Below are 24071 nucleotides of genomic sequence, written 5' to 3' on the forward strand. Positions count from 1 at the left end.
TTCTTCTTCATTCTTAATGAAGCCATATGTTCTGATCACTTTATCAAAACGTATGTTCCAACTCCGAGAAGCTTGCTTTAATCCATATATGGATCTCTAAAGCTTGCATACCTTTGATTCATTTGCAGATGTAAAATCTTCAGGTTGTATCATATACACCTCTTCTTCCAAATCTCCATTTAAGAAGACGGTTTTCACATCCATCTGCCAGATTTTATAATCAAAATGTGCTGCTAGCGCAAGCATAATCCGAACGGATTTGAGCATTGCTACGGAAGAAAATATTTCATCATAGTCAATACCATAACGTTGACGATATCTCTTGGCAACCAGACGGACTTTGTAGATCTTCACCTTTCCGTCTGCGCCCCTTTTTCTTTTGAAAATTCATTTGCACCCTATGGGTTTTATTCCTTCGGGTGGGTACCAATGTCCATACATTATTGACCTCCATGGATTCCATTTCAGAATGCATGGCTTCCAGCCATTTTTCGGAGTCATTCCTCTGCATTGCATCCATATAGGTGATCGGATCCTCATTATTTTCATCAAGCTCAATAAGATTTTCGTTCCGGACCAAGAAACCTTATTATTTGTCCGGCTAACGTGGTACTCTACCAGATCGCCTTAAGGATGTTTCTATTATGGGTTTTGTTCTTGATCTAATCAAATCATGTTCTAATAGTTCAGTGGGTGGTGTCGGTTCTTCTACATGTTGAATTTTTTCAAGTTCAATATTAGAGCCATTAGTTTTTTTCTCCAAAGAATTCCTTCTCCAAGAAGACAGCTCTATTGCTGATGAACAACTTTTGTTCTTCAGCAAGGTAGAAATAATAACTCTTAGTTTCTTTTGGATAGCCGACAAAGAAACATCTATCAGACCTAGCTTCGAGTTTGTCTGCTTTCAAATGTTTGACATAGACCGGGCACCCTTAAACCCTAAGGTGAGTGAGCACCGGTTTACGTGTTGTCCACATCTCATGTAGTGTTTTAGTTACAGACTTACTCAAAACTTTATTAAGAATATAGGAAGCTATTTGGAGCGCATATCCCCAGAAGGATATTGGCAGACTAGTATACCCCATCATGGATCGAACCATGTCAACAAGGTTCGATTTCTCCTTTCTAACACTCCATTATATTGAGGTGTATCAAGAGAAGTCCACTAAAAGAGGATCCCATTCTCTCCTAGATATGTCATAAACTCACTGGTGAGGTATTCACCTCCTCGGTCTAACCGAAGAGTTTTAATACTCTTTCCAGTTTGTTTTTCTACTTCATTACGGAATAGTTTGAATATTTCAAATGATTCAGACTTATGTCTTATAAGATAGACATACTCATACCTAGATAGGTCGTCTGTAAACGTAATGAAATAAGAATATCCACCTCTGGCTTTTGTGTTCATTGGCTCGCATACATTAGAATGTACAAGGCTCAATATATCATTGGCTCATTCACATTTTTCAGTAAAAGGTGACTTGGTCATCTTTCCAAGAAGACAGGATGCGCAGGTGGTCAATGATTCACAATCATCAACATTGAGGATACCCTCTTGAGCTAACCTGTTTATCCTTTTCTTGTTAATGTGACCCAGCTTACAATGCCAAAGGTAGATATCGAAGACACTATCTATTCTAGGGCTCTTACTTGACGTGTACATTACATTAACAGATTGCAATAATATGTAAATGCCGTTACTCAAGTGTCCATTCATTATAGTAACACCATTCATAATGATATCACAATAACTTTTCTTTATTAAAATTTCATAATCATTCTTGATCAAAAGGCCTACAAAAATAACATTCAATAAAAACGTTGTACAAAAGTGACAATCACTCAAGACAATTACATGAGAATTGAAAACTAATTTGAGAGTTCCTAAAGCTAGAACTGGAACTGATCTTCCATCTCCAACGTTCAGGAATCTTTTGCGGTCTCCAAATCTCTCACTGACCTAAAGTTCCTGCAACGAATTGCAAATATTAAACGGACTTCCAGTATCCAATACCCAGGTCGAATTATCACAAACAGAGAAATTACAAGGTGTTATCATATAAGTACCTTGATCTGTAATTGTTTGCACTTTTCTCTTACTCGGTCTGTTCGAATCAAGTGAGGCAATGTACTGAGGACAGTTCCTCTTCCAGTGCCTCTCTTCTTGCAGTAGAAGCATTCTGCCTAACTCTGGTCAGCTTTCTTCTTTGTCTGACTCTGCTTAGATGTCTTAGCACGTTGCACTTTATTGTTCTTATTTTTCTTATTCTTTCCTTTCTTAAAGGGACGACGCCCTCCCGATGATCCTCCCACCACATGCACCGACTTCTTTTGGAGCTGATGGTCCTTCTCAAAGGTCTGCAATAATCCCAGCAATCCGTGGTAATTAACTGCAGGTTTTGTCATTCCAAAATGACTAAGGAAAGAGCGGTAAGATGTAGGCAGAAAATTCAGAATCGCATTCTTTCCCAACTGATCGTGCAGGAAAAACCCGAGCATGTTCAGGCTACTCGATCATGTATAGTACATGATCAATAACTGAGGCCTCATCCTTCATTCGGGCGCTAAAAATGATACAACTAGTCTTGTGCCTTTAACATCATCGGGAACGCCAAAAGACTCATTCAATATTTGGAGCATGTCTTCTGGCTAAGCATTCTCGAACCTGCGACTGAACTCGTCGTTCATAGCAGCTAGCATAATGCAATGGACCGTAGTTCGGTCATTGAGCCACTTCAAGTAAGTGTCTCGAATCGCTCCTCGTGCATTCGGAGCAAGCTGCTCAGGTGCTAGATCTGTCAGAATGTACAGAATCTGTTCGTGCTCTAAAACAATCTTTAGCTTTCTATGCCAGTTTTTAAAGTTGGGTCCTGTCAGCTTGTCGCTACTCTAACAAGGATCGGAGCAACAAATTTGTGGCCATTTCTGCATAAAGGAAAATCATGAACCTTATTAGTATATGAATTAATTAATCCTAAAGACTTGGACTTTAGTCTAAAGGTTCTTCCACTATTTTATACAAATTGTTAACCTCTACATTCAATTTGAAGAGTTACCCTAATCCTTTGGTGGGCACTAGAATCCATATGACCGCATATGGGCCCAAGTGTGACTCAGCTAACCCATGTGCATCAATGGGTAGGTTCTTAACCAATTATTTCATCTAAACAATTTCTAGTATTTATTTTACCCCAGGCACCTCTTCAGCAGGCGTGTGGCGCCTCCACTGAAAGTCCTGGTTAGGTCCAACCATTAACATGACAGAATTCAATGTAACCCACTAACAAATAGTCGGGCCTGAGTGTGGCTCGGCTAACCTGATTACCTATTAGAGAGCACAATTGGATCATCATATTATGGATGATAATTCTAATGGCTGATAAGCACCAGGCGCGTGGCGCCTCCAATGATTATCGAACCATTAGACCTATTACCATTCAACTTAATGGGAGGCTTTGAGCTAGTTATCTCTATAACTATTTCATTTTAGGGACCTAATAATTTTAAAGAATTTGATTTAAGAGAGAGAAGAGCAGAGAAGAACTGGTTAATCTTGACCCTCCCACTGACTTCACCAAGTCAGATTAAAAGAACTAGATTCAACCCGGTTCTTAGGCACCTAGATCAGTCACAATGATTTTTCTTACAAGCATGGGTCTACTCGAATCATTAAGTGATATAATCAAAAATGATTGACCAAGTCGGTCAGGTAAGTAAGATCGGTGGGAAGGATATGTCATTAACTCGATAAAGATGAATCAGTGCAAGTAGCTCCCAATTAAAAATTACCGGTCAAAACTGCCAAACTTACCTTAAACACCGACTGGTTAATCAATTTTGATTTTGACCATCCTAATGACTCGGACTCAACCATTAAGCCTCAATCAAGTTCCATTTGGTTTAATCAAAAATATGTACTTGATCTAGTACAACTATTGCATTTGATTGAGTATCCTTGACCTAATCTAATTACTACTTAGTTAGATTTGATCAATTACTTCAATTAGTCCATCTATGATTTTAACCCTAGGTCTAACCCAGTTCATTAAAACTTGATTTGAGCTAACCCAAAAACTTTCAAGATTTATGCAATGTCAATTAGATTTCAATTCACAATTCTAAATCACTTAATTCTCAATTAAGTGTAGGTTTATGAAAAATTTCAGATCACTGTATAAGTCTTGAATCACATGTTAATTACAAACTTTTAGTTCTTAAAACTTATTTTCAGATCTGAGTTTGTCAATTAAATAAGCTAATTTTATATTTAATTCATGTTTAAATCTTATTTGACTTATGTTTACACATCAATATACAAACTAACATGACTTTAATTTAAACAACATACATCATATGCATCTAATTTTCAGATCTGATTTATCATATAAAAATAGCAATTAAATCAATCATAAATTTCTTTTAAATATGATCTAAACATATCTATGATTTCATATTTAATTACAAAGATTAAAACTACTTTTAATCTTCTTTTCGTGATTCATTTTCAAGGATTGGATCACAGTGGCACCCCTATACGCCATAAGAGATTCCATTGAATGGGAAAAGAGGGTTATGAACCATTCTTTCTATGACCGGACGGCCTGATGATCATTCCAAATGGATTACTTGACTATTAGGATTACAAAACTTGTTTTAGGCATAAATGTTTAAACTACTTTGAACCTGTGGCTCTGATACCACTGTTGGAAATCCTAGTGGTCACATGCATATATTTTTAAAAATTTTACAGCGGAAGCATGAATTAAACTATTTAATTCTTATGCATGCTAGAGATCATTTCTCTACAACAAAAATAGATCCAAGATTTTAGACATTTATCCTAAATCTTATGCATGATTCTATGTCTAACATGTACTCATGCAGAATTTCAGCAACCTAGTTGATTTCTAATCCTAATTTCTAATGAGATTAGATCTGATACCTTTTTGCTTTGAGAATTTTGATGACACCTTAATCACCTTGTGTAGCCGCACATGCATCCGGCCTCTACAGATAGTCCATGCGAAGCTCTAGGAAGATCTTCCTCCATGGGAGTGCTAGCTCACGTAGAGGTGCTGCAATGGCTGATCCTTTCTCCTTCGAAGTACTCAACCTTTGATTTTTCTTTGAAGGGACGAAGGATGGGGATGAAGGAGAGGAAGAAAAAGAGGTGAGGCAGCTGGTTTCAAAAATTTTTTGAACCTCTAGGTCTCTCAAAAAATTCTTACACCCAAACCCTAGGCGTGGGGGTCCTTTTATAGCCAAAAGACCCCCATGCCTCACACCTCATTTAGCCAACGAATTTTGGCTGATAAAAACCTCAAAAATTTTATAACGGCAGCTAAGAGGATATGCTTATCCCTCTTTTTGATGCACTTTAAATTCCTAAAAATTAGGGGTTCATGCGCCCCAACTTCAGCCACACGCCACCATCTCTTTTTGCACCATACATTCCTAAAAATGTGGGATTTCATCCTAATCTCTTTAGGAAGGTTTGAGGCACCATATTTATTCAAAAAATAGCCCCACGCCTCCTCTTTCCTCATGCCAAAAATTGGCCAAAAATAAGGAGGAGAGGCGCCACTAATTTTAGGGATAAGGAAGAGGTGTCTTTCTTCTCCAAGAAAGAAAGCTAGAGTCCTAAAATTTAGGAATTCTTCTTCTTATCAATTTCTAAATTTTTGAACTTAGAATCCTTATCAAATAAGAACTTTTAAAAGACTCGGGTCAAGACCAATCTAATTGGGTCAAGTTTGATTAATTGGGTCGAGCCCAATCTACTTAGGTCGAACCCAATCCAACTAGGTCAAACCCTGATGTAGCCCAAATTGAATTTTATTCAATTTAGCTCAACCTAAGCTCAATCATTCAATCAATTGAGTTAATTAGCAATCTAATTGCTAATTAATTTTTTAATAATTTAATAATTATTTTACTGCAATTTTTGCTGAGGGTAATCTGTTAATCGAATTGACCGATGTACCCCTGGACGATTCTTAATCGTCCATCAGCCATTTGATCAACCTAGAAACTTCTATGCATGTGACCTCATAGGTTCGAACCTAAACCGGTTAGCACAAGAACGACATTCTGTACTAATCGAAGTGACCAGCTAGTAATGGTACCCGACGTCTAGATAGGCCAAATGATTGCAAAGCAACATTCTGGAACCCTTGGACTATAGTTATCGTATAATTCATCCCTATGACACCAAATGTCTAGGATAACTTTAGAGTTCTATCAACTTTTTAATCAGTGCATCCAAAATGTATTTTAACTTTACAAATCTTGTGACTCCTCACAAGAATTACTCTGGCCAAGATTTTGCTAAATTGAATATAAGGGCATTATCTCCTATCACCAGAAGGGGTCAATTCCATCTTGACTCATACACCGACTTCGCAAGTACTTGACTGCACCCAATAGCCTTCCATCACTAAATTAGAAATTCAGATAATTCGGTATCTAAGTACAGTGAGTTACTTGCAAGTCACCGTGGTGATCTTAGGTCTGAGGGATACTTATATCCATATCCACTCGGAACATCTCTTGATAGCAGACTATTCCGGAACTGGTCATGTTCAGTGAAATGTACTCCTATACTTCACCTGTGTGGCATATCAGTGTCTCTATACTCCTTGATTAAGAGGACAACCAACAATATGGCACACAATGATCTATTATTGATAATGCTATTGTCCTAGTAATAGCATATCGTTTGGTTGCGAACAGGTTTGAAGACTCATAGACAAATCCTCCTTTGTCCTTTGAAAAGAGTCCTAAGGACTTCATCACATTACAAGAGTTCAAAAAGATGTACAAAATATATGCGATGAATAATGCCAAATAACTTTTTATTAATTTATTAATTCATATACAATTCAATCATCAACAGGCTGACGATTGACTTTTAGGACACAATTCCTAACCTCAGTTTCTTTTGAGAGTTGAGATACTTTAAAGCCTCACTGTCTGAATACAATACAAATTCTTGCAGTAGCAAATAGTGTCGCCAATGTCGTAAATCCTACACTACCGCATAGAATTTCTTATCATAGGTGGAATAATGCAACCTGTCGTTGCTTAATTTTTTGCTAAGAAATGCGACAGGGTGGCCTTCTTGGCTTAACACGCCTCCTATGTCAATGCCAGAGAGGCATCACATGCAACCTCGAATACCTTTGTGAAATCAGGAAGGCGCAAAATAGGAGCTTCGATCATCCTTTTCTTAGTTTCATTAAATGCTTGGGATGCTGATTTAGTCCAGATAAAGTCTTCTTTCTTCATGCAATCCATAATGGGAGATATTATTGAACTAAAATTGTTAATGAAGCGGCGAAAGAAAGTAGCCAAGCCATGAAAACTACGTACTTCCGCTAGAGTCTTGGGCTCGAGCCAATCGACTATCGCGCTTACTTTCTCCAAGTCAGCAGAAACATCCTTAGAAGACACCATGAATCCTAAGAAAGCGACGTGATCGGTCAGGAAGGCATACTTCTTGGGGTTTGCAAAGAAGCTTTCTCTCCTAAGGACATCATAGACCTGCCTTAAGTGTGAGAGATGGAGCTCTTGAGTTTGACTATGTATAAGGACGTCATCAAAATATACTACGACAAATTTATTTAAGAAAGGTCGAAAGATCTATGTCATCACCCTCATAAAAGTACTGAGAGCATTTGTTAACCCAAATGGCATAACTAACCATTTGTAGAGTCCATCTTTGGTCTTAAAGGCAGTTTTCCATTCATCCCCAGGATGAATCCGAATCTGGTGGTATCCACTCTTCAGGTCGATCTTGGAAAAGACCGTAGCACCATACATAAAATCTAAGAGGTCTTCCAGCCTAGGGATGGAAAAATGATACTTAACCATAATTTTATTGATGGCACGACTATCAACACACATCCTGCAAGAACCATCTTTCTTGGGAGTGAGGAGTGCGGGTACAGCACAGGGGCTCAGGCTCTCACGAACATACCCTCAGGTGAGAAGTTCGTCAACTTGATGTTTCAATTCAGTGTGCTCGTTTGGATTGAGCCTATGATGGAGAAGATTGGGTAAGGATGTTCCAAGAACAAGATCAATTGCATGCTGGATATCATGCATCAAAGAAAGTGTATCTAGAAGACCCTTAGAAAAAATAGAGTAAAACTCCTCCAGCAGGGGAACGACTACCGGTGAGTGCTCAGGGTTCAACTCCACATTGATGACTCTAGCCACAAGGGCAAACACAAGTGATTGACTTTCGATATCCTTCATTACCATTTTCGAAGTAATGATGTGAAGTGATTCATCTTTTCGTAGAGTGGCACTCTTCTTTTCAGGGGCGGGCTATCTAGGAGGTAATGAGTTCAGTATAATTTTCCGACCCAGGAACATAAAGCTACACGAATTCGAACGTCCATGAAATGTGACGTCCATATCGTATAGCCAAGGTCTTCCTAGAATGACTTAACCTACATCCATTGAAATGCAGTCACACCAGATTTCGTCTTTATATGATAGAAATTGAATCGGGACGATGCATCTTTCCGACATCGAAATGGATGTCTTATCTACCCAAGCTACCTTATATGGATTGGGATGATGATGCAGTCGGGGTGAGCTACAGAATTTTTTTTCTTCTTCTCTTTTTTCTTCTTCTTTCTTTGTCAATGGTGACTAGGATTTTTTATGGGTGGAATGGAGGAGGAAGAAGATGGGTTGCTGGTTGAATCAGATTGGGCTCGAGGATGAGTATCCGGTTGACTAAAATTGGACACCAATTTGAGGTGGCGGCTGAAATTGGTTGGACCAAATGTTGGTTAGGCTGAAATGTGGTTAGTTAGAGTTTCATTTGGAGAGGGACTTCAGGGAGGACGTGATGGGGTTTGAGTGTGAAGGGTTTGGGGTGTGACTTGGATTAATCTGAATCCTAATGAGATTAGGAGTGGCAGATGAGAGGAGATGAGGTGGCACGATGGGATTTGAGCAGATGAAAGATTGGCGCAAGGGAATATTGGCGTGAGCTTTGTGGATAAGGATGAGAAGTTAAAAAGGGGTGAACGTGGCTAATCCTAAAGAGGCGTAAATATGGATGAGCGTGAAATATGGGAGGATAAATATGGAGTCGTTTGAGAAAATCTCTCCCTCAAACAATCCAATGGATGGGAGAAGGGAAGATGGCATCTCACCTCTCTTCCTTCATCCCTCTTGGCGTCACACCAAAGGAAGAAAAGGATTTTCTTCTTTCCGTAGAAGAAAACTCAAGCTTGGAAAACAAATTCTAATTTTCATTTCATTCTTCATACCTTCTCTTACATAGAGAGGAAGGTTGGCAAAGATAAGGATTACAACCAGAATTTTATTTGGACTCCTATCCACATAAGGACTCTTTTTAAACTTCAAATCTCCTAATTGATCACCTAGACAACTTGCCAATTGAGGCTTAGCCACACATGGAAGGCTTTTTTTTGGCGTGAGGATGGGAGAATAGGAAGGGATTTTCAGCCGCAAACAAGAGTCTTTTTCAAGTGGGACTCCATCTTGCCGCATGAAATTAAATCCAACTCCTTAGGACTCTATCCCAAATGACATGTGGTCACTCCTAATTAATCAATGACCCACTCGACACCTTGGACTCAATCTAATTAGGCATCGAAGATACTTACCCATTGTGAATTTAAATCAGTTATTACATGGACTCAATCACACCACAACTTGGACTTAATTTTTCCTCACACAAGGACTCAATCCTCTCATATAGAAACTCAACCACTCAATTTCTAAATTAAATCAAGACCCTCCAACACTTTGAACTCAATTAAATCAGGCGTTGTGACAACTAAACCTAATATGACTTGATGCTGAAAACTTGGACCCACTATAATTATTGCTGGAATTTGTGGACCCAATGTGATTTGGTGCTCACCCAAGAAAGGAACTCAATCACCACATGCACCTCCGGCTTGGGCCCATGCTCCTACATCAATTCTTTCCTATTGGGAAGAACTCAACTCCGTCGAGCTGGGGCTGAAGTAAAAAATTCTGGTTCGGATAGGTGCCGCCATTTGGTGCACGCACAGGTGCGGGCTGATGCATGCCGGAAAGGATCTGGTGGAACTGGGAATCGAGTCTGGGATGACAACGGGCTGCCAATGGGATGTCCTTGCACATATGTGGGTCTGGTGTGCACGGGACATGAATCCAGTGCACATGGGATGCGAGATCGGGCGAATGCTGGGAGGCAGTGCTGCATGTAGCTTCTGCGGCTGTGGTGCTTGGTTGCGGCCTCACGCACGGGCGCTGGGCATGGCATCATGCACGGATCAGTCAGGCGCTGCTCGTGCTCTTCATGGCTTCCATTAGAACTCAAATTATTCTCCTTGATTCAGATGGCAACACCTCTGAAATTTTAGGACCTACTCTCCTAGACACCAATGCATACATGACTCCATTCTCACGGCTACTTTCTTGAAACTTTCTTATGGACAAAACTCTTTGGATTATCAGATTTTCAGAAGTAAAATCAGTAATCCAAAGAGGTTTTAATACAATTTTCTTGTTGGCATAGTACAAGGAATAAAAATTAGATCGGCTGTCATACATAACACTGCGATCATACAACCATGGTCTTCCTAGAAGAATATGGCATGCCTTCATGGGCAGTACATCGCACCATACTTCATCTCGAAAATTCTTACCAAGTGAAAAACTAATCAAGATCTTTGTTTAATAGGTATGGAGAAGTCTTCGATCCAACTTACCTGATACGGTTTAGAATGTGGTACCGGTTTCAGATTCAGCTTTTTCAACAAGTCGTTGGATATAATATTGCATGCAGCTTCCATTGTCGATGATAAGATTTATGGACTTGTTAGCATGCTCGATGCGAGTGTGAAAGATATTGGTGCGCCTTCAATCTTCCTCCACGTTCTCCTCCTATTTGCAGCCCATAAGAATCCATCGCACGATGCACACAGGTAGGTCTGAAGATTCTAACTCAACCGCAGGGACTTCTTCATCACGTTCTTCACTTCCTTCATTTTTTTCTTCATCAGCGGGCTGAGAGGAAGGAGAAACTTTGGAAGGCCCGATGATCTCGTCCTCCTCACATACCAACGCAAAACATTAGTCTCAGGTGAGACAAACGACAGCGAAATGGCCTCGCCCGCCACACTTGTTGCACTTTACAGAGTTTTTTCCTTGCGGCGCAGATTGTGGCATAGGTCCTTTATTTTTTTCATTATCCCTTGTAGCACCTCTATCCTGATATGTACTTCGATTAACAGAGGTTTCAGATCTGAAAATAAGGGCGTTACCTTGAGAAAAAGGAACTCCTCGGCTGCTGCTGCATTCGAAAAGCTGTCGTTCAACCGGTGCTTGCGCAGGGCGTCTTTATCGCAGCTGCGATTCAACTCGAATGGCGAGTTGGTATGCCTCCTCTAGACTAAAGATGCACATCGTCATCAACTCTCTTTTGATGTCATCTCTCAGCCAAGATCGGTACCGAGTTAGGGACTATCGCTCCGTCTCCATGAGATTGCTGCAGATCATCAACTCATGGAACCGGGCTGTATACTTCTCTACAGAAGAGCTTCCTTGATGATGTTTTAGAAGTTATTCGAAGAGTGTCTCCTCATAGTCGAGGAAAAGAAACTTCTCCTTCAGACAAAGTTTCATCTCCTCCCAATCATTGATAGCAGAGTCGATGAAGCTTCTCTTCAACGCTATGCCACCACACGCGTGCTTGGCCCTTTAGCTTCATCTTAACGAATCGCACCTTTGTTTCATTGGACATACTGAACCACCCGAAGTAATCTTCGAGGGACATCAGCCAAAGTGGGTTGGGTCCATGCTTCCACTGTAATCGGCAACCTTTACGCGCACTTGCTTCATAGCATCGTCAAAGTCGTTGTGCTCTTGTTGATTTTACTGAACATGAGGGTTTCTGAAATTATTCCCCATACGAGGAATATTTAGAGATGGCATCCGCTGACCCCTTGGTGGCTTTTGAGGTGATAGACCCCTAGAGGAGAAAGCCTCATCGTTGGAATCTTCTCCAAACGGCACTTCTGAATTTTCAGGGTGTGCAGGGACGCGATGTTCATCTTCAAGATTGTTTTGCTCGGGGAAGAGGCGATCCCAAACAACTTCCATCTTCTGATTCAAAGCCGCCACTTGCTGGATGAGCTCGGTCATCAACTCAGCATGATGTTGTTCATTATTGTATGGGTGGCCGCCTCTGGTACTCATGGCGATAAGGATTCACTCTGATACCAATTGATGCAGTCGGGGTGGGCTGCAGAATTTTTTTCTTCTCTTTTTTTTGTTCTTTCTTTGTCAATGGTGGCTAGGGTTTTTTGTGGGTGGAATGGAGGAGAAAGAAGGTGGGTTGCCAGTTGAATTAGATAGGGCTCGAGGATGAGTATCCGGTTCACTAAAATTGGACACCAATTTGAGGTGGTGGCTGAAATTGGTTGGACCAAATGTTGGTTAGGCTGAAATGTGGTTAGTTAGAGTTTCATTTGGAGATGGACTTCAAGGAGGACGTGATGGGGTTTGAGTGTGAAGCATTTGGGGCATGAAACTTGGATTAATCTGAATCCTAATGAGATTAGGAGCAACGGATGAGAGGGGATGAGGTGGCATGATGGGATTTTAGCGGATGAAAGATTGGTGCAAGGGAATATTGGCGTGAGCTTTGTGGATAAGGATGAGAAGTTAAAAAGGGGTGAACGTGGCTAATCTTAAAGAGGCGTAAATATGGATGAGCGTGAAATATGGGAGAATAAATATGGAGTTGTTTGAGAGAATCTCTCCCTCAAACAATCCAATGGATGGGAGAAGGGAAGATGGCATCTCACCTCTCTTCCTTCATCCCTCTTAGCGTCACACCAAAGAAAGAAAAGGATTCTCTCCTTTCCGTGGAAGAAAACTCAAGCTTGGAAAACAAATTCTAATTCTCATTTCATTCTTCATACTTTTTCTTATATAGAGAGGGAAGTTGGCAAAAATAAGGATTACAACCAGAATTTTATTTTGACTCCTATCCACATAAAGACTCTTTTTAAAATTCAAATCTCCTAATTGATCACCTAGACAACTTGCCAATTGAGGCTTAGCCACACGTGGAAGCCCTTGTTGGCGTGAGGATGGAAGAATAGGAAAGAAGCCGCAAGCAAGAGTCTTCTTCAAGTGGGACTCCATCTTGCCACATGAAATCAAATCCAACTCCTTAGGACTCTATCCCAAATGACATGTGGCCACTCCTAATTAATCAATGACCCACTCAACGCCTTGTACTTAATTTAATTAGGCGTCGAAGACACTTTCCCATTGTGAATTTAAATCATTTATTACATAGACTCCATCACACCACAACTTGGACTTAATTTTCTCCCACACAAGGACTCAATCCTCTCACACATGAACTCAACCACTCAATTCCTAAATTAAATCAAAACCCTCCAATGCCTTGGACTTAATTAAATCAGGCATTGGGATAAGTAAACCCAATATGACTTGATGCTAAAAACTTGGACCCACTATAATTTGTTGCTGGAACTTTGTGGATCCATTGTGATTTGGTGCTCACCCAAGGAAGGAACTCAATCACCACACGTGCCTCCGGCTTAGGCCCATGCTCCTGCATCAGATGAGGGGTAGATTTTAGGCCGAGGTGGAAGACAACTTCGGAAGCAATGGCGTTGATGCAACTCCCGCTATCAAATAGGATTTTGCACATTTAACCATTGATCTTAATGAGCGTGTAAAACAGGAAGGTCCTATGCCAATCTTGCTCGGTCTTAGTCTGAGCTAGAGTACACCTAACCACATAAAGCCTAGGATTTTGGTTATTTGGATCAGTGGGCTCCTTTTGGGGTTTAGTCTGGATAAACTCTAACTCGGTCTGTTCGTCTCCAAAGTCTTTTACAAAATTTTCGATGTTTGGTTCGTAGACTTCTTCGACACATTCATTCTCTTAGGTCCCAACTTCTGTTTCAATCTTAGTTTGGTCTTGGCATTACATTGGGACGCTATATGGCCAAATTTTTGGCACCTGAAACATTAGGTTCGGCTTTTAGAAAGAGGGTTGGGACCTAGTATGTCTTTTTCTTTATCATTTGAAGCGTTCTGGATAGGCATCGGGGATGTCCTAGTAGATGCTTGACTAGGGCCGGGCTGGTTAGAAAGATTGGAAAGCGGTTTGGGTTGCGGAAGATAATTTTGATTAGATCGGGCTCCTGGGGACATGGGTCGAGGGTCGATACGCCTCACTACGGGGGGCCGTAAGAAACTATATACATCTTGAGCCAACTGGTATGCTTGGCCAAGGGTGGTAATCTCTCAAAAAATTAGTTCTTTCTAGATCTCCTCGCGGAGTCCTGCCCGAAATCTAGAGAGAGTAACAGTTTCCTCTTCGATTACACTGCACCTCATATGAAACTCCTCAAATCGTGCAATGTAATCAGCAACGGTTGATGTTCCTTGAGTTAGTTTCTGCCACCTATCCATATGGCGTTGTCGGTAAGAGAATGACAGATACTTCTCATTCAGCTTTTTCTTCATATCCTCTCATGTGGTGATACGAGGAAGCCTTTGGATCTCACACATATGTTCAACATTATGCCAGTACTAGTGAGCTTGTCCAATAAGCTTCATTTTCGCAAATCATACTTTTCTATCGTCAGTCATTTTGTACCACTAAAAATAATTATCTATGGCTGCTCTCCAATCAAGATATACACTTGGCTCTAGTTGACCAGCAAAGATGAGGGCATCTACTCTTACGGTACGCAGTAGCCATTCGTCAAGATCGCGCTGGTAATCAGGAGGATGTTGGTTCCTAGGGGGATGGGGAAGACCTACAGGTGGTATGGCCAAACCAAACTCAGGATGGGCTGCAATTGGGGTTGGCGGTTCGGAGTCCTAATGTGTTGCACTAGTGCATGGACCTCTCGCTTGAATTCTTCATTGTCAGCTTGCAAGGTAGTAAACCATTCCATGAGATCTTGTAAAGCCTCGAAATCCATGGTGGCTAAAGGAGTTTTAGATTGGGCAAAGTGGTACTCCCTACTACTACGGGTTGGCATGCAATGACAACATTAGTTGATGATGTGATATGCAATGTTACTAATGAATCCTAACTGACCAAATGTGATACAAAACAACCTACTAATGCAACCTACTATGAATTCAGAAATCAGCAAATTTTTTACAAAAGTAACTTAAAATTAAATGTTACCAATTTGTACTTCGGTTACTTCGAAATTAATGTATGAAATTAATCAATATAAGAAGCTAGATTGCAAGCACGTATTACAGTCGTTCTAATCCTAAAGTAATTTAATCGACGGATGTTGAAAAATACCCTATCGCTAGGGTGTGCTAATTTAATATCTAGATTTAAATGGTGAATAGGATGGGTTTGGTAGTAGATGTTCTAGGTTTTGAAGTTTGACAGTAAAGTAAATTTTCAAAATGGGGCTATCATGCAGAGAATTAGAGCATAATTAGATAAACAAGCCCAAAAGAAAGAAGAACCTATTATCTGTTGTGGATGCAGTCAACCAGAAGTGTCTGTTGTGGAGTCTTGAGCGCGAAGAGGATGACGGGCACTGTGCAAGGAGCTAACTGGAGTTGTGGTCCGGATTCGCGGCAGAGCGGGGCTCTCGGGCTCCTGGATTGGGTTGAACCCTGTGCTGGATCGAGCCTGAGAGAGGGGCTTGCGGTCGCTTGGGCTTAGTTTACACTCAAGAAAATGGCACGCGGGTACAGGGATGTGGGTTGCGAGTTTGGATTTGAGACTTGGACCTGGAAAGAGAAAGGGGTGAAGGGAAGTGGAGTGGACACTCGATGAGGGGGCTTCGAAAGTGGGTTTGGGATTCCTAAGATGAGAGAGGGGAATGGGGGGAGAGGAGCGACGGTGGTGGCTCGGAGAAGAAGAGGGCGAAGGCGGTGAAGGCGGGTGCAATGGAAGGGGAGGATCTGGGGAGTGGTGGAGATGGGGTTCGGGCGATGTAATGAAGCGGGAGCAGCGGTGGCGCGGCTTGAAGGGGACGGTGCTGCGTGCGGCATCGGAGGGCAGAGTGGTGGCGCATCAGAAGCGGCGGAGCGGCGGCACGTCAGAAGCGGCGGAGTGGCGGAGCGGCGACGCTTCAGAGGAGGCGAAGCGGCGGCGCTTCAGAGGAGGCGGAGCGGCGGCGGAACCCTAGTTCTAGGGTTCCTCTTCATCGGGAAGACAGAGGTAAGTAGAAATTGTTTTTTTTTCCTCTCTTTTTTTCTCTTTTTTTTTATTTCTCCGTAATGGATCCGGATTGCTAAAAAAAAGGTTCACGGGTCTATACCTGACCCATTAGCTGACTTAAACCTTCCAACGGTTTCGGAAGGTTGTGCCGAGATTCGCACCGGCGGCTGCGGGCGGATCTCGTGGCTTGTGGTGGCGGCCGACGACTGGTCACCAGCTCCAGCCTATGGTCGTGGGCTCTTTTCCCTAGGAGTAGTGGCCGCCGATGATCTGTGGCTGCTGCAACAAATCTGAGACCGCAGACTCTTATTTTCGGTGGAACTGAGGGACAGAGACGCGAGAAGAGAGGTGATGCTCTCTCTCCTTTTGGCAACGCGAGTTGTGCGTGGCCCTTCAACATGCTCCGATGTTCGCGGTGCGATGGATACGGTGAAAAACTCTTGCGGCAGCCGAGGACGTGCGATTGGAGGCTGCCCTGCTATATACCAAGGTCTGTTGCTTTGGCACAGAGGCAAAGCATGTGCTCTGATACCAAGTTGATAACGAACCGAGACGGAAAAGGACTGCTGTTGATGCAGAACCGAGATGGGACAGAGCTGCTGTGGCGACAGATCAGAGAAAATAGGAGAAAGGGGAAGGAAGAAAGGAGGAGAAGAAGAGAGGAAGGGGGAAAGAAGAAGAAGAAGAAGGAAAGAAGGGAGGAAGAGAAGAAGAAGAGGGAAAAGAGAGAGGAGAAGAGACGTGGGGAAAAAATTCTTAATTCACTTTATTGAACCCTAATCACAATGAGGGTACCCTATTTATAGAGCCTAAACAAGACAATTAACACAAAACCCCTTACACAAAAAATAATTTCTAATAAAGCCCAAAATAACACAAATAAAGCCCTACAACAATAAAATGCAAACAAGCCCAGAAATAAAATAAAATAAAAATGCAAATAAAATGATAGACTAGACGGGCGGATGATCAGCTCCGATGTCTCCATCATCTGTGCTGTAAGGTGGCGCTCTGGCCGCGTGCACAGCAAACAAAGTATGAGAGAAGGAAAATGGGCAGCACCCCTAGCTACTATGGTTGCAACTATCTTGGCCCAAGAGAGCAACGAGGAGGGTGGGGAGCTCATGGATGAGTGGCGGTGGCAATAGGTCTCAGTTGACGATGGTAATTTTTAGTGAAAGAAGGGTGATAGATCTCAAAAAAGGAAAATATAACACATAGAGAGCTAGGGAGAGAAAGAGGAGGTTTTGGGGTGGTAGAGCTTGGCTGCAATGACACGATGGCCACTAGAGATAAGGAAGAAGAAGGGAGGGAGGTCAGTGGTGATCCATTGCAGAGGATGAATGAGGATTCAAATAATTTTGAAAGGGGATAAGTGACGCAATCGGGGTGGGCTGCAGAATTTTCCCTTGATGATGGTGGCTGAATTTTTCTTTCTTTTTTTTTCTAAGCAATGGCAATGGACGTTAGGGTTCTTTGTGGTGGAAGGAAGGAGGAAGAAGATGGGTTGCTGGATGGGTGAGATTGGGTTCGTGGGATTCAACCAAGTGACTAGAATTGGGCACCCAATTGAGTGGGCGGCTGAAATTGGTTTGCAACTAATGGGTTGGCCGGCTTGGGTTATTTAGAGTCCTATTGGAATTAGGACTCAAGGGAGGACGTGGGAAGGGGTTGTGGCATGAGGAATTCGGCTGGGGAGGCTGATGTGGCACACAAGGAGGTGCACCTAAGGAAAGAAGGCGTGAAACAAGAGAGAGAGAGAGTGGATAAGGATGAATTAGTTTTGGAAATCTCATCCAAACTAATTCAAACTTGGAAGGCATGAAGGGGAGGCGTCCCACCTCTTCCTTCAGCCTCTTGGCATCGCACCAAGCAAGGGACTTGCCCCTCCTCACGTTCACAAGGAAAAAATTCAAAATCCAAAGCTGATTTTATTCATCATACCCTCCTTTATATAGAAAGAAAGGTTGGTAAAGGATAAGGACTACACAGAATTTTAAATTGGACTTCTAATTACATGAGGACTCAATTCAAAATTTAAATTTTCTAATTGACCAATCAAAAGCCTTGCCACCTAAGCCTAACACACTTGAACTCATTCCTGATCGCGTGTGGATTGAAACCCCTTCAAAGGAGTTCAGCCGCATGGCAACTAGAATCTTCTCGAAGTACCAACATCAGCATGAAGTTCGGATGACTCCTCAGATTTCATCTAATCTCCAAATTTCATGTTCTTATAGTCATTGGGAAGTTACGGATGTCTACTTTCCAACAAAATTTGAATCAACTTAATTGGACTTCTGTAGCTCCCAAAATATTCAAAATACTATATGGTGTTCAATCTATCACGGATTTTAACTGGATCTGAACTCCGAATTTCTTCCACATGTGAGAGGTCTTCATGGTTGAACTTCTCTTTCTTTTGACATGTGACCACAATTAACCATGGACCCATTCACGCCTTGGACTTAATCTAATTGACATTGAAGAGGCTAACCCATTGTGAATCAAATCACTTATTGCATGGACTCAATCTAATTTCAGCTTGGACTCAACTTTGCTTGGACTAAAATTCTTTCTACTCCTTCACCCAATGTCCCACGCCATTAAATGAGGGTGGTGCTTCATGGTTGGGCTTCATCTCCATGCTCTCCCCATGATTCAATTGGGCTCAACATGATTGATATTGGAACTCCTTGAACCCCATGAAACTTGGTGCACACCCAAGAAGGGAACTCAATCTCCATGCCCAAGGGACTAGACCCAATACTCCACACCCAAGGGGGATGCTCTTGTATCAATAAGCTAGATCAACGAAGAGATAAGTTTAGCCATCAGTTGGCAATAGCTAACGGTCGTTCAAATGGCCCCATCGAGTCGTCATCAACCACGACTTCACAACCTTATTTTCAACAATCAATGGATAGAGACATGATTTCCAGCTTGTCCCCCTTTTCTTTTGAATTTTAGGTGAAAGTCGGTTGGGCTGCCGACTTCATATGGGCCTAGTTTGGGCCGATTATTACACATATACAAAATGATTTTCAAAGTTAGAATTAAATTAAAAAAACTCACGAACAAAAAAAATGAAATTATAATTATTTTAGGAAGCTGTGTTCAGATAAAGGATAATTTTTTTTGGTACAATGGCAATTCACACCCGAAGGATAAATTTTTTCATATTTTCTTCCACACATGAAAAATTTATAAATAAATTTAACTTGAATTTGGTCTCACAGCTAGTTTGAGTTCAACTAGTTTGATCATGGTTAAAATAATCAAAAAAGAGCCTATTTCAACCAATTCGATTATGGTTGTAATCTTCTAGTTTAAGTTTATTATTGAATAGTTGAGCCTTAGGACTAAAACTATATTAAATATGGATTGGATATTGGTATCCATATACAAATTATTTTATTTGCTGAATACAAGTACAGTTACAAATGTTAGTAGCAGGTAAAATTTTATATCCATATTTGTTTTAAATAGATATGAATATAAATCGGATGTTGAAGTATAGATAAACCGGATGCTGAAATATAGATATAAATATAGATATAAGTCGTATAATCAAACTTTATGACTATAGAATTATATAAATTACTAAATAGAAGATAAATCAAACTGATAGCATGCGAATATAGTCACTTTTTTTAAAAAAAATTATAAATATTATATAAAATTAAATAAACTTATAAATAGAGTTCAGATAATGATCATCAAATAGCTCTCTATTCGTATATGTATATATTTATTTTATGAATATGGATTAGGGGTGGCAATCAGGTCGGATCGGACATAAATAGGTCGGGTCAGAAAATCATAAACCTGAACCCGACCTGTTTATTAAATAGGTCAGAAAATTATAACATGAACCCGTTATGTTTAATAAACGGGTAACCTGATCCGACCAGTTTAACCCATTTAATTAAAAAAAACTTTGGGGCTCTCATCTCGTTCTCCGCCGCCTATTCAAATCCCTCTCTATAGCCGCCCTACTCTCTTCCTCCCATCCTTCCGCAAACCCCCACTCCCCATGGAAGAAGATGACGATCTCTGGCAGCGGTTCCTCGAGCTCGACGACGACGACTCCGGCGAAGGGCCCGACTCCCAGCATCTCTCCTCCTCCCCCTTCTCCTAAGGGCTGGACTCTGAGGGATTCAATGGATCCGATGATCTAAACTGAAGGAGGAGAATGGAAACCTAACAGAGATGGAAAAAGCGTATGTTGAGGAGCTGCAGAACTCGTATCTTCTCATTGCCGCCGTCATAACCCTAACCTTAAGCCGCTAGGGTAGGCTCGGGGTCATGAGGGCCGAAGAAGGAGAACGGAGAGAGGGGAGGGCCCGAAACCCTAACCCTAGCCCTCACCGCCGCCCTCGTGCTTTCGGATTCCCCCCTCCCCCAGTGGTCATCAAACTCCCGATACCCTTCGTCTTCGGCGTCCTCCCCGCCGCTCGATTTCAGGTCAATAGCGTTCGGGGGTGTCGTGGGATCGTCGTGGCTGGGGATGGTGAGGGGACGGGTGTTGGAGGGGGGCTTCCAGGGGTCTTGGATGGCAGGGAGTGGCGGGGGTGATCACCGACTAAGGAGGAGGAGATCTTCCACTGCTTGCAGCGGAGGTGGGGCTCGGAGGGGTGGAGATCTTCCGCCATGGAGCTTCAGGTAGAGAGGAAGGGAGAAATGGGGAAACGAAAGAGGAGAACTTTTAGTTTATTCTTACCGGATCGTTACAATTTTTTTTCTTTTTGTTTGGTAGTCCTAGCAAACAAAATAAAAAAAAAAAAAACTGTGCGCATCAAATTATAAACGGGTTAAACGAGTTAAACGAGTTAAACATCTAAAATCCGTATCCAATCTAATTAATAAACAGGTTAAACGGGTCAATATGTTTATGATCTGAACCTATTTAGGTCAAACCTAAACTTGTTTATGGTGGATCGAATACGGATCGGATCATATTTTGTCACCCCTATATGGATATATATATATATATATATATATATATATATATATATATATATATATATATATATATATATATATATATATATATATATATATATATATATATATATATATATATATATATATATATATATATATGAAAGAGTAAATAGCCTCTGTCCTATTGCCGAGGAACAGTATTACAATCCGGTTAGCCGGCCGAACCGTTCCAATAAAGCAAAAGGATAAAAGAAAAGCAACCCTTTTGTTGACGTCAACGACCGACCTTCCGGTCAAATTATTGGTGTATCTATAAAATTTTTAGTTTAAAAACATGCGGTCAAGGCCAGGCGGCAAAAGAAAAGTCGAGAGGCAACCACACCACCGCGGCGAGGAAAACGAGAGGGGGGCCGCCGCCTTGTTGTCCCTTTCTTCATCCACCTATTCGCGAATCCATCTCCGTCTCCTCCCCTTTGGAATCAAGAAAAAGAGGAAGGAAGCAGAAGAAGACGGTGTGGTAGCGAGAAGAAGAGGGAAGACCAACTCAGAGAGTAATGGATTTCGTCCTCTGCGATGAGCTCCTCCAGGAGATCCTCCAACGCCTCCCTCCATCCTCTGCCCCATCCGTCTCTCTCGTCTCCAAGCGCTGGCTCTCCCTCCTCCGCTCCTCTACTACCTCTATCTCCATCCGCATCCCTTCTTCTCCCACCAATTCCCCTTCTCCCTCCTCCCCTTCTTCTACTTCTTCTACTACTACACCTTCTCTCTCCTCCATCCTCTCCTACTACCCTTACCTCTCTAATCTAACCATTCTTGGCGACACCATCATCGCCGATGATCATCTAGATCCTCATGCTCCTGAACCCCTCTCTTCCTCCGATACTCTCCTCCTCACAGTCGCCACCGCCGCTTGCTCCCGCCGCCTTGCCCAACTCCGCTTCTTCCCCACTGCCCCCGTCTCCCCCTCGGCCCTCCTCTCCTCTGCCTCTTCCTTCACTTTCCTCACCAGCCTCCAACTTACCTCCCTCCTCCCTCTCTCTTTCCGCTGGCTCGCCTCCTTCCCCTCTCTCAGATCCCTCTCCCTCGTCCAAACACGCCACAAGCAGCCATATCACCGTCCTGCTGCTGCTGATGATGATGATGATGATGTAGAGGATGGGGGTGACCGGATTCATGCGGCGCTGCCTCTGGAGACTCTGTCACTGTCCAGAATCCGCGCGGCCGACCGCGGTCTGTCCTGGCTGTGGCGCCGCTGCGCCAACCTCCTCTGGCTGCAGCTGCGCGACTGCGAGGGAACCGGCGACGGCCCCTCCTCCTCCTCCTTCCCCCTCTGCCTCCGCGGCCTCCTCGGCCTCGAGCTCCGCACCTGCCGCACCATCGCCGACTGGGTCCTCCGCCGAGCCGCCGATCACTGCCAGTGCCTCTCCTCTCTCCTCCTCTACGATGGTGGCAGCCGCGACGCGCTACGCCACTTCATCGACCGCCGCGGGGCTGCCCTCCGCACCCTCGACCTCCGCCTTCCCCTCGACCTCCACAATGACCACCTCTTCGCCATTGCAGCTGACAACCAGCTCGGCTCTGGCCTTGCAGCCCTCCGCCTGCAGAGCTGCTGCCTTGTAACTGGAGATGGTCTCCGCTCCATCGCCCGGGCTCCGGCTGGTGCAGCCATAGAGGAGCTGGCCCTGGTGAACTGCGATGTTGTCGAAAGAGAGCCTGGGCTGCTCACCTTCCTTGGCCAGAGCATGCGGCAGCTCCGGAGGCTGGATTTGTCATATAATGAGATGTTGATGGATAAGGAGGTAGGTTCGATGCTGGCGTCGTGCCAGAACCTGGTTGACATCAGAATAAGAGGTTGCAGGGCTCTGACGGGTGCTTCCGTTCTTTCCATGCTTAAATACTGCGCTCGACTGTTACAAGTCGTTGATATCACCCAGTGCCCGCGAATTGGTATTCATGCCATTGAGCTTCTTATTCTGAATGCCTGCCGGTTAAGTCAGATTATTGTGGAGGAAAGCAAGGTGTCGGAAGCTGCCAAGGCATGGGTGTCCCGGAAAGCAATCAAGATTGATTGATAGAAATTATCAGCTACCAATAACGAAAGGTACATCATCTAAGCCCAATAATGGCTGTAATTTATATTTTTTCTAGTTAAATAAGGGATACCACCTGTTGTTCTTTCAGCTTTGTAGATAGTCATGTTACTCTCTTCACACTTGTATCATTGTTAATTTATGATGTAAAGCACTTCCCCTGGTGTATAACAAACAATTATAACTGCTGGGAGATGGATTGCTGTATGTACTTGTATCAAGCACAGGTGGGAATAACATTTGGTTTTTCCTCTTTAAGTTATTGCCCAACTGGGTTTAGATTAGAGAAACTATTGTATCTTGTTACTCTATATTATATCAAAAAAGAAGCATGCCATACTTCTTTGGATTCACGGGTTTGTAGCCTATTGTAGAACTTCATGATTCATTTTTAATTGTTTTAAAATTGATGGAACTGTTTGAAACCTTGCTCTGTTGCTTCTGTTCATGTTCTTCTGTAAGCTCTTATTTGGTCTTTTTATTTGTATTTTCTGTGATTGTCCAACAACTTTCATGTAAATACAAGAATTTACAGCTTTTAAGTATCTCTTCCACAAAGGTTCATTAACAAATCCCATTTTGTCCAATTTGGAGAGGCGTGCAGTATTAGTTTCATATCACCAAGCAGCAAGGAATTTTAATTAGGAAATGGATGTGTGCTTACTGCTAAAAATGCTTGATGGGCTAAAATAAGTTGAGGGGTGCTTTTTGGTGGTTTGATAATGGATTGGTGCAATGAATATTTATATGGTAAGCAACTGAGCATGGAGTAATTCTTTTCATTTATGCAGAGTACAAGTTAACTC

At 42.4% G+C, this 24071-nt stretch overlaps 1 protein-coding gene across 1 annotated transcript; it reads left to right on the forward strand.

Annotated features, from left to right (window-relative positions):
* The first annotated feature begins 21516 nt into the window (after nucleotides 1–21516).
* Nucleotides 21517–23618, forward strand: LOC103697634. Its single transcript, XM_008779541.4, has one exon. The coding sequence runs from the start codon at nucleotides 21730–21732 to the stop codon at nucleotides 23245–23247; it is 1518 nt and encodes a 505-aa protein (XP_008777763.2). The 5' UTR covers nucleotides 21517–21729; the 3' UTR covers nucleotides 23248–23618.
* Nucleotides 23619–24071: the final 453 nt, after the last annotated feature.

Source organism: Phoenix dactylifera, chromosome 14 (genome assembly GCF_009389715.1).
Source record: "Phoenix dactylifera cultivar Barhee BC4 chromosome 14, palm_55x_up_171113_PBpolish2nd_filt_p, whole genome shotgun sequence".
Lineage (NCBI taxonomy): Eukaryota > Viridiplantae > Streptophyta > Magnoliopsida > Arecales > Arecaceae > Phoenix > Phoenix dactylifera.